The 13,332-nt window shown below is 56.4% G+C and overlaps 1 protein-coding gene across 1 annotated transcript in view; it reads left to right on the top strand.

The window, feature by feature from the left end:
* Window positions 1-12,709, top strand: part of LOC149402517 (uncharacterized) — a 98,095-nt gene extending 85,386 nt beyond the window's left edge. The window contains exon 4 of the mRNA XM_089608414.1: window positions 12,582-12,709. Within this exon, the coding sequence (XP_089464540.1) occupies window positions 12,582-12,709 (128 nt within the window). The remainder of the gene's footprint in view (window positions 1-12,581) is intronic.
* The last annotated feature ends 623 nt before the right edge of the window (window positions 12,710-13,332 follow it).

The raw sequence follows: 13,332 nt of genomic DNA, 5'->3' as shown, positions 1-13,332 counted from the left end.
GGTCGAACTCGCCTGCAGGTCAAGCTCGCCTGGAGGTTGAGGTCGAGCTCGTGAGGCCGAGGTGGAGCTCGTGAGGCCGAGGTTGAGCTCACCTGGAGGTCGAGGTCGAGCTCACCATGAGGCCGAGGCCGAGCTCATGAGGCTAATGTCGAGCTGAGGACGAGGTCGAGCTCGCTTGGAGGTTGGGGCCGAACTCATGAGGCCGAGGTCGATCTCACCTGGAGGTCGAGAACCAGCTCGCCTGGAGGTCGAGCTCGCCTGGAGGTTGAGGTCGAGCTCGTGAGGCCGAGGTCGAGCTGAGGCCGAGGTCGAGCTAAGGACGAGGTCGAGCTCGCCTGGAGGTCGAGCTCGCCTGGAGGTCGAGGTCGCCTTGTCTTAATCCCGGGCTCTACTCTTTGGGCCGGGGTCGCCATGTACCCTTGGTTGAGTTGGGCCTTGAATGTTTTTTTATGGGAAAAATCTCTCATAACATTAGCCCCCCAGTTTTTTGGAGGACTTTGTCGTTCAAGAAACTTCGTGTTTTCGGGCGGATCGTTGCCTGCCAGGGCGTTACCCCGACCGTCCTTGGTTTCCTAGCTGGAGTGCGTTGACGATGAGCGCTCCCCACATGCCTTCGCTCGTTGTTGGGTTGCCCGTACAACATTGTTTGCTTTAGTTAAAGCTTTTTTGCCTATTATGCGTCTTATTTTCTCGACTTGCTATGCTTAGCGTAATCGTTTTGCGCCATTTGATTAACGCGCGTTGTACGAACTTGGCTTACTATATCTAGCATAACCAGTTTGCACGGCTTACTGCCACACTTGTCGGTGAAGTTTCCCGCAGACGCTGGCTAGACCAGTTTCGCCCGACGTGTGCGACTTTCGGCCATCCATTCGTGACTCATTGCCTATCGGCGTGTGCGAGCTAGGTGGCCGCCGCGCTCATCTTCCGGCGAGTACGCTACCTATCGGTGTGCGCGTTGGGACAAGCTTGTTGTGGTACTTGTCGGTACGCGTGTCACGTTTTGGGTTTTGACTGCCGGGATCGACGATCCGGTGCACGAACGTGATCCGTCGACGTCTTACTGCCTATCGGTGTGCAAGGCGCGACATTGCGCGAGAGTGTCGCAGCGAAAGACGTGCGAGGTCGGAGGTCCGGTGAGCGGATCCAACTCGTCGACGTTTCGGGATCGACGATCCGGTGCGCGAAAGTGATCCGTCGACGCCTTACTGCCTATCGGTGTGCAAGGCGCGACATTGCGCGAGAGTGTCGCAGCGCAAGACGTGCGAGGTCGGAGGTCCGGTGTGCGGATCCAACTCGTCGACGTTTCGGGATCGACGATCCGGTGTGCGGACGTGATCCGTCGACGCCTTACTGCCTATCGGTGTGCAAGGCGCGACATTGCGCGAGAGTGTCGCAGCGCAAGACGTGCGAGGTCGGAGGTCCGGTGCGCGGATCCAACTCGTTGACGTTTCAGGATCGACGATCCAGTGCGCGGACGTGATCCGTCGACGCCTTACTGCATATCGGTGTGCAAGGCGCGACATTGCACGAGAGTGTCGCGGCGAAAGACGTGCGAGGTCGGAGGTCCGGTGCGCGGATCCAACTCGTCGACGTTTCGGGATCGACGATCCAGTGCGCGGACGTGATCCGTCGACGCCTTACTGCCTATCGGTGTGCAAGGCGCGACATTGCGCGAGAGTGTCGCAGCGAAAGACGTGCGAGGTCGGAGGTCCGGTGCGCGGACCCAACTTGTTGACGTTTCGCTACCTTTCGGCGCGTAAAACGTGTCGTTGCACGAGCCTGTTACCCCGAGTTTCTTGTGTACTCGTAGAGGAGACAAGAAATTATAATACAACAGGGTAGAGGTTTCGGAGTGAAATGTAATTAGATTATCATGTGGAAATAGTCAAAAAATTACATTCCCAAGCCGTTGGCCGTACTTGAATTTTTTTTTTTTTTTTTTGTCTTTGCAAAAATCGAAAATAAAATGAAAACAACAAAACATAGAGTAAGCAGGAACGGGCATCTATTGGTGGTATTGCCGAAGGTGCTCCGCGTTCCAAGGGTGCGTGAATACGAGTCCTTCTAGGTTCTCGAGCTCGTACGTGCCGTTGTGGATGGCTCGGCGCACACGGTACGGGCCTTCCCAGGTGGGACCCAGAACTCACGCACCTTGCACCTTGGTGTTTTGGAATACCCTTCTGAGGACAAGGCTTCCATCGGCGAACTTTCGCAACTTGATCTTGGAGTTGTAGTACTTTTCGACCTTCCTCTTTTGCGCGGCAAGGCGGGTGAGTGCGTCCGTCCTCTTCTCATTTATGAGGTCTAGCTCGAGCCTGATTGCGTCGTCGTTGGCGACTTCTTTGTATTCCTCGATGCGCAGGGTCGGTAGCTTGGTCTCGACAGGTACCACGGCCTCGATGCCGAACGTGAGAGCGAAAGGGGTTTTGCCGGTCGCGTTTCGAGCGGTGGTTCGGTATGCCCACAAGACCATAGGAAGCTCGTCGGCCCAAGCCCCCTTTCTTTCTTCCAGCTTCTTTTTCAGGTTCTCCTTGATTGTTTTGTTGACCGCCTCGACTTGACCGTTGGCTTGTGGGTGGCGGGGAGAAGAGAAAGTCTTGCTAATGCCCAAATGCTCGCACATTTCTCGGAGGCGCGTGTTGTCAAATTGCTTTCCGTTATCGGTCACAATCGACGCGGGGATCCCGAAGCGGCAGACAATGTTCTTCCAGATGAAGTTCGTCGTGTTCGCCTCGGTGATCTTTGCTAGCGGCTCGGCCTCTACCCACTTCGTGAAATAGTCGATTGCCACGATCGCGTGCTTGTATTGCCTTGGGGCCGTGGGTAGCTCACCGATGAGGTCGATTCCCCATTTCACGAAGGGTCGCGGCACGACGATCGGGCATAAAGGGGCCGGCGCTTGGCGCGGGATGTGGGCGAACCTTTGGCACTTGTCGCATTTTTTGGCTCACTCGTGGGAGTCCTTTTTCAAGGTTGGCCAAAAATATCTGAGTCTCAGTAGCTTTAACGCCAAAGATTGTCCGGCGGCGTGGTTTCCGCACACCCCCTCATGCACCTCATGGAGCGCTTTCTTCGCCTCGACTTCGGTCAAGCAACGGAGGAGAGGCATGGAGTAGCTTCTCTTGAACAAGACGTCTTCCCTCATCGTGTACTTCGGTGCCAAGCTTCTCAGTTTTTTGGCCTCTTTTTTGTCTTCGGGGACGACTCCTCGCTTAAGGAATTCCACGAGCCGAGTCATCCATGTGGGAGGCGGAGTTTCATCAACTACCCCTACGTCGCTCCTCGAGACGTAGGGTCGGGTCAATACTTCGATCGGGACGCTGCATTTGCCCTCCTCGTCTATCCCGGACGCGAGGCGAGCTAGGGCGTCGGCGTCGATGTTCGCTTCTCGAGGAACTTGGACGATCTCGAACCACGACAGGGCTTCTAGGTTCTTTTGGGTTTTGTACAAGTACGCGATCATGTTCGGTTCTTTAGCGGCATAGTCGCCCTTAACCTGGTTCACGATCAACTACGAGTCGCAGTGGATACGCAGGTTCCGGATGCCTAGCCTTTTCGCCAGCTCCAAGCCAACGATCAGAGCCTCGTACTCTGCCTCGTTGTTGGAAGCCTTGAACTCAAACCGCATGGCGTATTTCAGTCTTTCCCTATAAGGATTTGTGAGTACGACGCCGGCGCCAGCCCCCCGTGCGTTCGACGCGCCATCTACGTGCAAGTCCCAGACCGGCCCTATCGGGCTGTTGGTTCTCTTCTTCGATGACTCGATGCGGTCGTTCTCCTTGTCTTCCTTGTTCTTATTATCTTTGTCTCCTTCGTCAATCAAGGGTGCGCTTGTGAGCTCTGCTATGAAGTCGGCGAGGGCTTGGCCTTTGATGGCGGTTCTCGGCTGAAACTCGACCCCGTACTCGCCCAACTCTTGGAACCATATGGCCATTCGAGAGGAGGTCCCTTTTTGAAGCGCCTTCTCGATGGGATGTCCCGTGCGCACCACGATGGGGAGCGCTTGGAAGTAGGGTCGCAGCTTTCTCGCGCTCATGACGAGGGCGAGGGACAATTTCTCGATTTCCGGGTATCGGGTCTCGGCGTCGAGGAGCGCCTTGCTAGCGTAATAGACCGGCCATTGCACCTTGTCCTCTTCGCGTATGAGGACCGCGCTCACGGCCCTACCAGAAACCGCGAGGTAGAGGTACAAGGTTTCGCCATTCTTTTGCTTCGCGAGGAACGGGGGGGAGGTGAAGTAGGCTTTCATTCTGCGGAACGCTTCCTCGCACTCCTCCGTCCATACGAACCCGTCGGTCTTCTTCAGTGCCTTGAAGAACGGTTGGCACCTATCGGTGGCTTTGGAAACGAATCGCGTCAGGGCGGCGATTCTTCCCGTCAAACTTTGCACTTCTTTCACTTTTCGCGGCTACCTCATCTCTAAGATCGCCCTAATCTTTTCAGGGTTAGCCTCGATCCTGTGGCGGCTAACCATGTAGCCTAAGAATTTTCCGGACTCGACCCCAAAGGCGCACTTGTTGGGGTTGAGCTTCATCTTGTAACGTCGCAAGATCGCGAGCATCTCTCTTAGGTCTCGAACGTGGTCGTGGGTCTTGAGGCTTTTGACGAGCATATCGTTGTCGTAGACCTCCATAGTTTTGCTGATTTGATCGGCGAACATTCGGTTCACCAACCTTTGATACGTCGCCCCCATGTTTCTGAGGCCAAAGGGCATGACCTTGTAACAGTAGAGTCCGCGGTTTGTAACAAAGGTGGTCTTGATCTGATCCGGCTCGTGCATGCGGATCTGATTGTAGCCTGAGTAGGCGTCCATGAAGCTTAATAACTCGTGGCCCGCCGTGGCGTCCACAAGTTGCTCGATCCTCGGGAGAGGGAAGCTGTCCTTCGGGCAGGCTTTGTTGAGATCTTTGTAGTCGATGCAGATCCGCCACTTCCCGTTTGGCTTTTTGACCATCACCATGTTGGACACCCACTTGGGGTGTTCCGCCTCCCTGATGAAGTCGGCGGCGAGAAGTTTGTCAACCTCTTCACCAATGGCTTGGTACCTCTCTCCACTGAACGTCCGTCGTGGTTGAACGTGCTCAGCCACTCTCTTGTCGTCGTTGAGACGGTGAACCATTATCTCGGGGTCGATCCCCGGCATGTCGACGTGTGTCCATGCGAAGACGTCTTTGTGCCCGCGAAGGAAGGTGGCGAGCAGGGCTCGAACTTCAGACGGGAGTTGGGCACCCACCTTGACTACTTGGTCAGGCTTGGCGTCGTCCAACACGACGGGAACGAGTTCGTCGGGTGTCTCCACCTTTCGACGCTCGACATCGTCCCTTTGGTCCAGTTCCCCGAAGGTGCCTCCTTCCTCTATCTCACACGGGAACTTGTCCCCGAGCTGGAAGACGGTGCTCACCATCACACCTTTCCCCTTTCCGTCCACGCCTTGGATGTAGCACATCCTTTCCATTGATTGGTCTCCCAACATTGTGGCGATCCCCTTCTCGGTCGGGAATTTCATCATCAGATGGTATGTGGACGTTATGGCCTTTAACCGATTGAGAGTCGGGCGGCCGACGATGATGTTGTATGCTGAGGGCTGGTCCACGACCAGGAACGACACGATGTGGGTCACCTCGAGCCCCCCCCGGTATACCGAAGTTAACCGGGAGGTCGATTGTTCCCTCCGTCATGACCCTTTCCCCGGAGAAGCCGAAGGGCGGGGTCGATATCGGGGTCGGTCTCATCCCGGATAGCTTCATCTTGTCCAACGCCGACTTGAAGATTATATCGGCGGAGCTCCCATTGTCGATTAGGATTCTCCGGACGAGGTTGTTGGCGACCGGGGCCGAGACGACTATCGCGTCGTTGTGTGGATGGAGGACTCGTGCCGCCTCTTGGCCGGTGAAGAACATGGACTCGGATGGGGTCGGAGGTGGAGCCTCGTACGTATGGTTGATGTAGTGCGCTATTTTCCCTTGGGAAACCTCACGCACGTACTTCTTCCTTTGCGTGGACGAGTCTTCAAACTCCGGGCCGCCCATGATTGAGCCCACGACGTGCAGTTGCGAGCTCTCCGGTTCTTCAATGGTTTCTCGGTCCGCGATGGTTACCGTCGCCGAACCCTTCCTTTCTTACCGCGGGCGCTCATCGTGTGCCGCGGCCGTCCCGATCGTTCTAAGGACGTATTCCTTCAGTTTCCCGTCTTGGATCAGGGCCTCGATCTGACGTTTGAGTTGATAGCATTCGGACGTCAAATGCCCGTGATCTTGGTGGTAATCACAGAACTTGTTTCCATCCCTCTTAGCGGGATCCCTCGTGAGAGGAGTTGGACTTCCTAGCTTGTCACGGTGCAGAGCCGGGATCCGCTCTGGCGGAGTGTTCAGGGGGGTGAACGTCGAGTTTCGGAAGTTGTCGACGTGCGACAGTCTCGTCCCGGAGAGGGAGCGACCGTTAGGGGCCTGGCCTCCCTTGTTCCTCCTCTTTCGAGGGTCGGAACGATCTTCATCTTGGTCGTCGCGGCGTCGACTACCCTGTCCCCCCGACTTTCGGCCATCTCGGCCATCGAGATAGTCCTCGATTCCCATGTACGCACGGGCTCTCGCCATTAGCTCCGCCATGTCTCGCGGGACCTTTCCAACAATAGACTTGAGGAAGTCACTCGTGCGGACTCCCTCGGTGATCGCCGTGATGGTGTCCCTATCGTCGAACCCTTCGACCTTGTGAGACTCCTCGGCGAAGCGAGCGAGGTACTGCCTCAACGTCTTGTCATTCCCTTGCCGGATGGAAAGGAGATGGGCCTTTGGTTTCTTCTGTGCCACGAGGGTGGCGAATCGAGCAAGGAACACCTCCCACAAGGCCCGGAAAGACGAGATCCTTCCCGGTCTCAGGCTTCGGAACCACTCAAATCCCGACCCTGTAAGGGTCAGGCTGAAGGCCTGATAGAGGGTGGCGTCCGTCTGCCCTTGCATCGTCATCCACGTCTCGTAGTGTTGGATGTGGAAGTTGGGGTCCGTCCGTCCATCATAGGAGGGAATGGACGGCAATTTGAAGTTCCCCACACAAGGTTGTGCGAGGATTTGAGCGGCAAAGGGAGAGTATGATTCCTCGATCCCTCCGTAAGGCATTTGCCCTCTCGATTCCCTCATCTCGATGATTTGATTTTGGAGGCTCTGAATCATCGTGACCATGTCAAGCCCGCTAGCAGGGCTGACTGCCGGGGCTACGGGAGTCGCCGGTTGGCGCTCATTGGACGCTTGGTCCACGACATTGGCCTGAGGCCGGCCGAGAGTTGCGGCGGGGAGCGCGTCCCTCCGAGAGTCAAGCCTTTGGCGGAGATCCTTCCCTCGGGAGTTTCTCTGCGCCGTCAAGCGCCCTCTAAGGTCCACACTCGGAGCGTGGCGGGGCGAGGCCGCCCTTGGTCGTGCCGTCCGGCGAGCACTTCGGCTATCGGCCCCATCATCTACCAGAGTCGTTCTCTCCTCGGCGAGGGGCCGTGTCCGGTCACCTCTTGAAACCGAGGGGGCGAGTCCCCGGGAGTGGGACCGTGCCTGTTGTCGCGCTAGGTGCGACGTCCTGACCAAAGCACCGTTAGACCTCTCGGGCCGTGAAGGGGCAAGGTTGGAGGTTGCCTCATCGGTCCTCGACTCCTCCACATAGTCGGGGTCGGAGTCGTCTCAGGCGGACCTATCTTCGATATCATAGCCAAGGAGGTTGGCGACGAGCGTACCGTCGACGCCGGGACGGTCAAGAAGCTCTGCAAGCCGCCGGGCCGTGTCCTCACGGAGCTCGGCCTCGGGGTCATTCACCGGGTCTCAGGGCTGGCTATCGCTATCGCGGGGTCGCCCTTCAAGGCGATGTGCAAGGCGTCGGAGACCGTACGTCGAACTAGTCGCTCGGGCGCCCACGGTGGTGGTAGGGACATGACTCATCTCTCGAGAGTCGTAGAAGTGAGAAGAAGAATGGTGGAGGGAGTCTTGTGATGGTCCCGCGGAGGGAGATGGATTTGCTGGTGGAGAACTCGTGGCTGTTTTCGGGTAGCCCCTCCTTCTAGCGCCAAAATGTTGTCACAGTTTTTCGGACAACGATTTAGGAGTCGAAGACGGTTAGACCCAAGGCCGGACCGAGTGGTCTCGCCTCGACTCGAGCGTGTCGGACTCGATGTCCCGAGTCGTCTCTCAGCTATGAATGTCCGTGGAGTTCGTCCAAAAACCTCCAAATGAGGAATCTGGAGGGTGAATGGGGGCGTGACCGCGCCAAAGGTTGGCGGCCTACGTACCCTTTAGTCGGGATCAGGTCATGACGTAGTTCACGGCAAGTGTCGTGGCTGGGTCGCGAGCACCGGGTTGGCTAGATCTGCGGCGTCGGTCGAGATGAAAGCTTCGGCGAGCGCCAGAGTCAGCCTACGCGCGCCGGGGCCAAACAGGTCTGCAGCGCCGGTGGGGTCAAGGCTTCGGCGGGCGTCGAGGCTGGATCGCGAGCACCGGGTCGGCCGGATCTGCGGCGTCGGTCGGGATGAAAGCTTCGGCGAGCGCCAGAGTCGGCCTACGCGCGCCGGGGCCGAACAGGTCTGCGGCGCCGGAATCTCTGAGAATGAGAAATCGAGGAGAATCCACTTCAGGCCAAGGATGGCATCAAGGGAAGCAGAGAGAAGTCTCAAGTTTTTTCTCAGAAGGAATGGTCTCTCGCTTTCCCCTCAATGAGAAGGGGTATTTATAGTCTTGGGGTTACGTGTTTGAGGGATTTGGTGGGGTCCAGTCGAAATGGCTTTTAAGAATGATAAAGATAATGCTCTTGGTGGGGAAAGCTTGGTGTTGGGATGATACTATGGTTTATTGGCGGGTCCCAGAAAACAAATAAGCTGAGCTCATTTGCGTGTGGCCGTGCCTTCTGGCAAGTGGGGGCTGCTGTACCTTTTTGAGTTGTGGGAAATTATGGGCTGGGACTTTTCCTTTTCGGCCCTTGGCATGGCTGGGCCGAGGTCGAGCTCGTGAGGCTGATGCCGAGCTCGTGAGGCCGGGTGGAGCTCATGAGGCCGGGGTGAGCTCGTGCGGCTGGGGTGAGCTCGTGAGGCCGGGGTCGAGCTCGTGAGGCCGGGGTCGAGCTCATGAGGCCGGGTCGAGCTCGCCTGGAGGTCGAGGTTGAGCTCATGAGGCCGAGGCCGAGCTCATGAGGCCAAGGTCAAGCTAAGGACGAGGTCGAGCTCGCCTGGAGGCTGAGGCCAAACTCATGAGGCCGAGGTCGAGCTGAGGCCGAGGTCGAGCTCACCTGGAGGTCGAGGTTAAGCTCATGAGGCCGAGGCCGAGCTCATGAGGCCAAGGTCAAGCTGAGGATGAGGCCGACCTCGCCTGGAGGTTGAGGCCGAACTCATGAAGCCGAGGTCGAGCTGAGGCCGAGGTCGAGCTCACCTGGAGGTCGAGGTCGAGCTCGCCTGGAGGTCGAGGTCGAGCTGAGGTCGAGGTCGAGCTCACCTGGAGGTCGAGGTCGAGCTCGTGAGGCTGAGGTCGAGCTGAGGCCTAGGTCGAGTTCACCTGGAGGTCGAGGTCACCTGGAGGTTGAGGTCGAGCTCATGAGGCCGAGGTCGAGCTGAGGTCGAGGTCGAGCTCACCTGGAGGTCGAGGTCGAGCTCATGAGGTCGAGGCCGAGCTCCTGTGGCCAAGGTCGAGCTGGAGGACGAGCTCGAGCTCGCCTGCAGGTTGAGGCCGAACTCATGAGGCCGAGGTCAAGCTCATGAGGCCGAGGCCGAGCTCCTGTGGCCGAGGTCGAGCTCGCCTGGAGGTCGAGGTCGAGCTCGCCTGGAGGTCGAGGTTGAGCTCATGAGGCCGAGGCCGAGCTCATGAGGCCAAGGTCGAGCTGAGGACGAGGTCGAGCTCGCTTGGAGGTCGAGCTCGCCTGGAGGTTGAGGCCAAACTCATGAGGCCGAGGTCGAGCTGAGGCCGAGGTCGACTCACCTGGAGGTCGAGGTCGAGCTCGCCTGGAGGTCGAGCTCGCCTGGAGGTTGAGGTCGAGCTCGTGAGGCCGAGGTCGAGTTCACCTGGAGGTCGAGGTTGAGCTCATGAGGCCGAGGCCGAGCTCATGAAGCCAAGGTCGAGCTGAGGACGAGGTCGAGCTCGCCTGGAGGTTGGGGCCGAACTGATGAGGCCGAGATCGAGCTCACCTGGAGGTCGAGGACCAGCTCGGCTGGAGGTCGAGCTCGCCTGGAGGTTGAGGTCGAGCTCGTGAGGCCGAGGTCGAGCTGAGGACGAGGTCGAGCTCGCCTGGAGGTCGAGGTCGCCTTGTCTTAATCCCGGGCTCTACTCTTTGGGCCGGGGTCGCCATGTACCGTTGGTTGAGTTGGGCCTTGAATGTTTTTTTATGGGAAAAATCTCTCATAACAGTTCATAAACTGTCGGACTGCTTGTTGCCTTGCCTGACGCCTTTGCCCTCCAAACATCTCAAGGAGATTGTAGAGCATGTCGGGGGCAGTCTCGATGTCACGATGTTGCTTTTTCAGCATATTGTTCATAGATGCTAAGATATAGCACCTCACAATCTCATCGGATCGAAGCCAGGCCGCTAAGGCGTCATTGTCCTCTTGAGTCGAATCATGTTGATGGTCCCAAGGTTGACTCTTCCTGCCCTCTCCCAGATTTTGGGGGGGCGGCCAAGGGTCCCTTTGAGGAACTCGACGGGATTCCCATTTTGTCGAGGAAGACTCTCGTGCAGCCGACAAATGGCTCGCAGAGTTGGAGACTGACGCCGCGGCGATAGCCGAGCCAGCGGGGCCCGGGAGCGGCCTACCTACTAGGTGCGGCCCCGAAGGGGAGGACGAAGGGTCCAAGGACTCGCGTTCGTCGTGGCAAGCCTTCCATCACAAGTCGACTGGCAAGTCCTTGCTCCTTGAGTCGAGTCATAACTCCCCGAGTCGAGATAATTCCTCATGTTGAGTCACCTTCCTCGAGTCGAGCCTTGCTCCTCGAGGCGAGTCATAACTCCTCGAGTCGAGTCATAACTCCTCGAGTCGAGTCATAACTCCTCGAGTTGAGATAACTCCTCAAGTTGAGCTACTGTCCTCAAGTCGAGCCTCGAGTCGAGTCATGCGTCCACAAGTCGATTAGCAAATCCTCGTGTCGACCTTGATTCCTCGAGTAAAGACTTTCATGCGCCATGCGATTTGCGTGACATCCCGAATCCCGAATGCCCAAGCCAGGTCCTCAAGGATCTCTAAAGGCCCAAAAAAGATCCACGAGGTGAGCCATATGCCTCTCGGAAAAGGAACAAGCGCGCTACTTAAAAAAGGACGCACGCGAACAAACTGCACGCTACTAACGGAAGGCGCGCGCCGCGCTAAGGGGCTGAGCACCGTGCCAAGAGAGCTGCACACCGCACCAGAAGGTCAGCGCATGAGCCGTCTGGAAAGCACGCCCCGTGCGCCGCACACCCCGCCGCACCGGGGTTCTTGCACGCCGCGCCCCCCCCCCCCCCCCCCCGCCGCAGCTCCTTTCAAGGAGAGCGCGCTCCTCCTTGAAGGGAGCACGCCCCCGAGTCCAACATGGACGACAAACACGCCTCTTAAGGCCCTCCAAACACTATAAATACCCCCTCTCATTGAGGGGAAAGCCATCACATTCCTTCTCAACAAACTTGACACTTCTCTCTGCTTTTCTGGATGCCATCCTTGGCCTGAAGCGGATTCTCCTGGATTTCTTGTTCTCAGATATTCCGAACCACCCCCGGGGACTCCCGAGTGCCGCCTCTCTTGATCAAATGACTAATCTCGAGCCCGCGAGTGCTCCTGCAGTTTTCGACTGAAAATTGCCTACGCGTCTACCACACTAGACGCGTCCACCATTTATGACAAGAAATTGCCTACGCGTCCGAAATCTCCGCCATGACAAGGAACTATTGACTTAGAGTCTCCCGCGTCTCCAAAAGAGAGAAAACACACATTCTCTCTCGGGTCACTCGATCCCAGAGTTCTGAGATCTCGCCGAGGACACCTCCGCGCTCCGTCTCCTCTGTCGAGCACACCCTCCAGGCTCCGCGCCTCATTCCGCATTACATACGCCTTGAACTACATTCTGACTTGATCCTGCACAGTCACTTCCCCTCCTCACCCTTTCCCTCCTCTGAGAGGTGGGTTGATTGGAGAAAACCTAGCTCGAGACGTTCGAGTTCACGCTTTTGGCCCGGGTGCGATCACTTGGTCCGGCCTTGTATCGAACCGCCCGAAGTAGATAATCGTTGTTCATTTTTGTGCGACAACATTTTGGCGCTAGAAGGAGGGGACTTCCCGACCTGTTCAGCTCGAAATCCCTTCTATCCATCTTCTTCTTTTTCTTGGAGACTAGATTTTCTCAGACTCGAGAAATGATGAGTAGTCAACCACCCATACGTTCTGAGGGCGTTAACAACCCCGATAACGTCACTGGAACCAAAAAAATATTTCTTGCGCTCCGAAGCGCATGGTGACGAAGAGTGGCTCCATGAAAAGAGCTCGACCCCCTCGCCATCTCTATTTTTAGATAGCAGGGACGACCGCATCATGGAGTTAGAGGAGAATATCCGCCAACTGAAGGCGAAGAATGTGAGGTACCACATCCGATTGGCTACAGAGCAATCTACGCATGACGCGGTGATCAACAACGGGGATCTCGAAAACCTCAACGAGGAGAGTTGCAACCGCGACCCTGATTACGAGGGTACTGGCGATTCCCAGGATATCGGGACTTCTCTCATGTAGGACGGGGAACTCCCTGCCATGTTTGAACCCGGTCCTTCGAATCCCCTTCCCAAGACAAGGGACGTACCTGCGGCCTCCAAAGAGGGGAACTCCCGACGTTCGGCCCTGTTGTCAATGGTGCCCACAAGAAGAGTTGTGTGTATTTATGTACATTTGATGTCATATAATCTCATGAAGACTCTTGCTTGTAATTGCTTATTCATTAATGAAAAGTTGAAACGTTCATTCATTCTTCCGTGTCTGTTTGAAGCTTTATGATAAAACATTAGTCTTTAGTCCATAAACAAAGTAAACAACTTACAAAGAGACAAATGTAGATTTGCATGAACAAACTCTTCGTAGTTTGCTTAAAACGATATATTCGCAATCTAACGGTCAAAGGACTATTGACCCCAGTATGATTGTTAGAAGAATCTATGATGTCTGGTTATGAGGCATTGAGAGTTGGAGACTCTATAGTTCTTCTAGGTATCTTCCGAAGGTACTGAATTGACCAGTGCAACTTCTAGAGACAAGATAAGAACAAACCATTTAACCTCTTATGTCTCGAAGTCACTACGTATGAATTGCATCGTGCTTACCTTAATCCTGAAATGAGACATGTCATTTCACACCTTAGTTCT

The sequence above is a fragment of the Urtica dioica genome, chromosome 3, assembly GCF_054948205.1.
Source record: "Urtica dioica subsp. dioica isolate 48M chromosome 3, U.dioica_male_clone48M_v1_H2, whole genome shotgun sequence".
In the NCBI taxonomy this organism is placed as follows: domain Eukaryota; kingdom Viridiplantae; phylum Streptophyta; class Magnoliopsida; order Rosales; family Urticaceae; genus Urtica; species Urtica dioica.
This window is presented reverse-complemented; position numbering and strand designations above follow the sequence as displayed.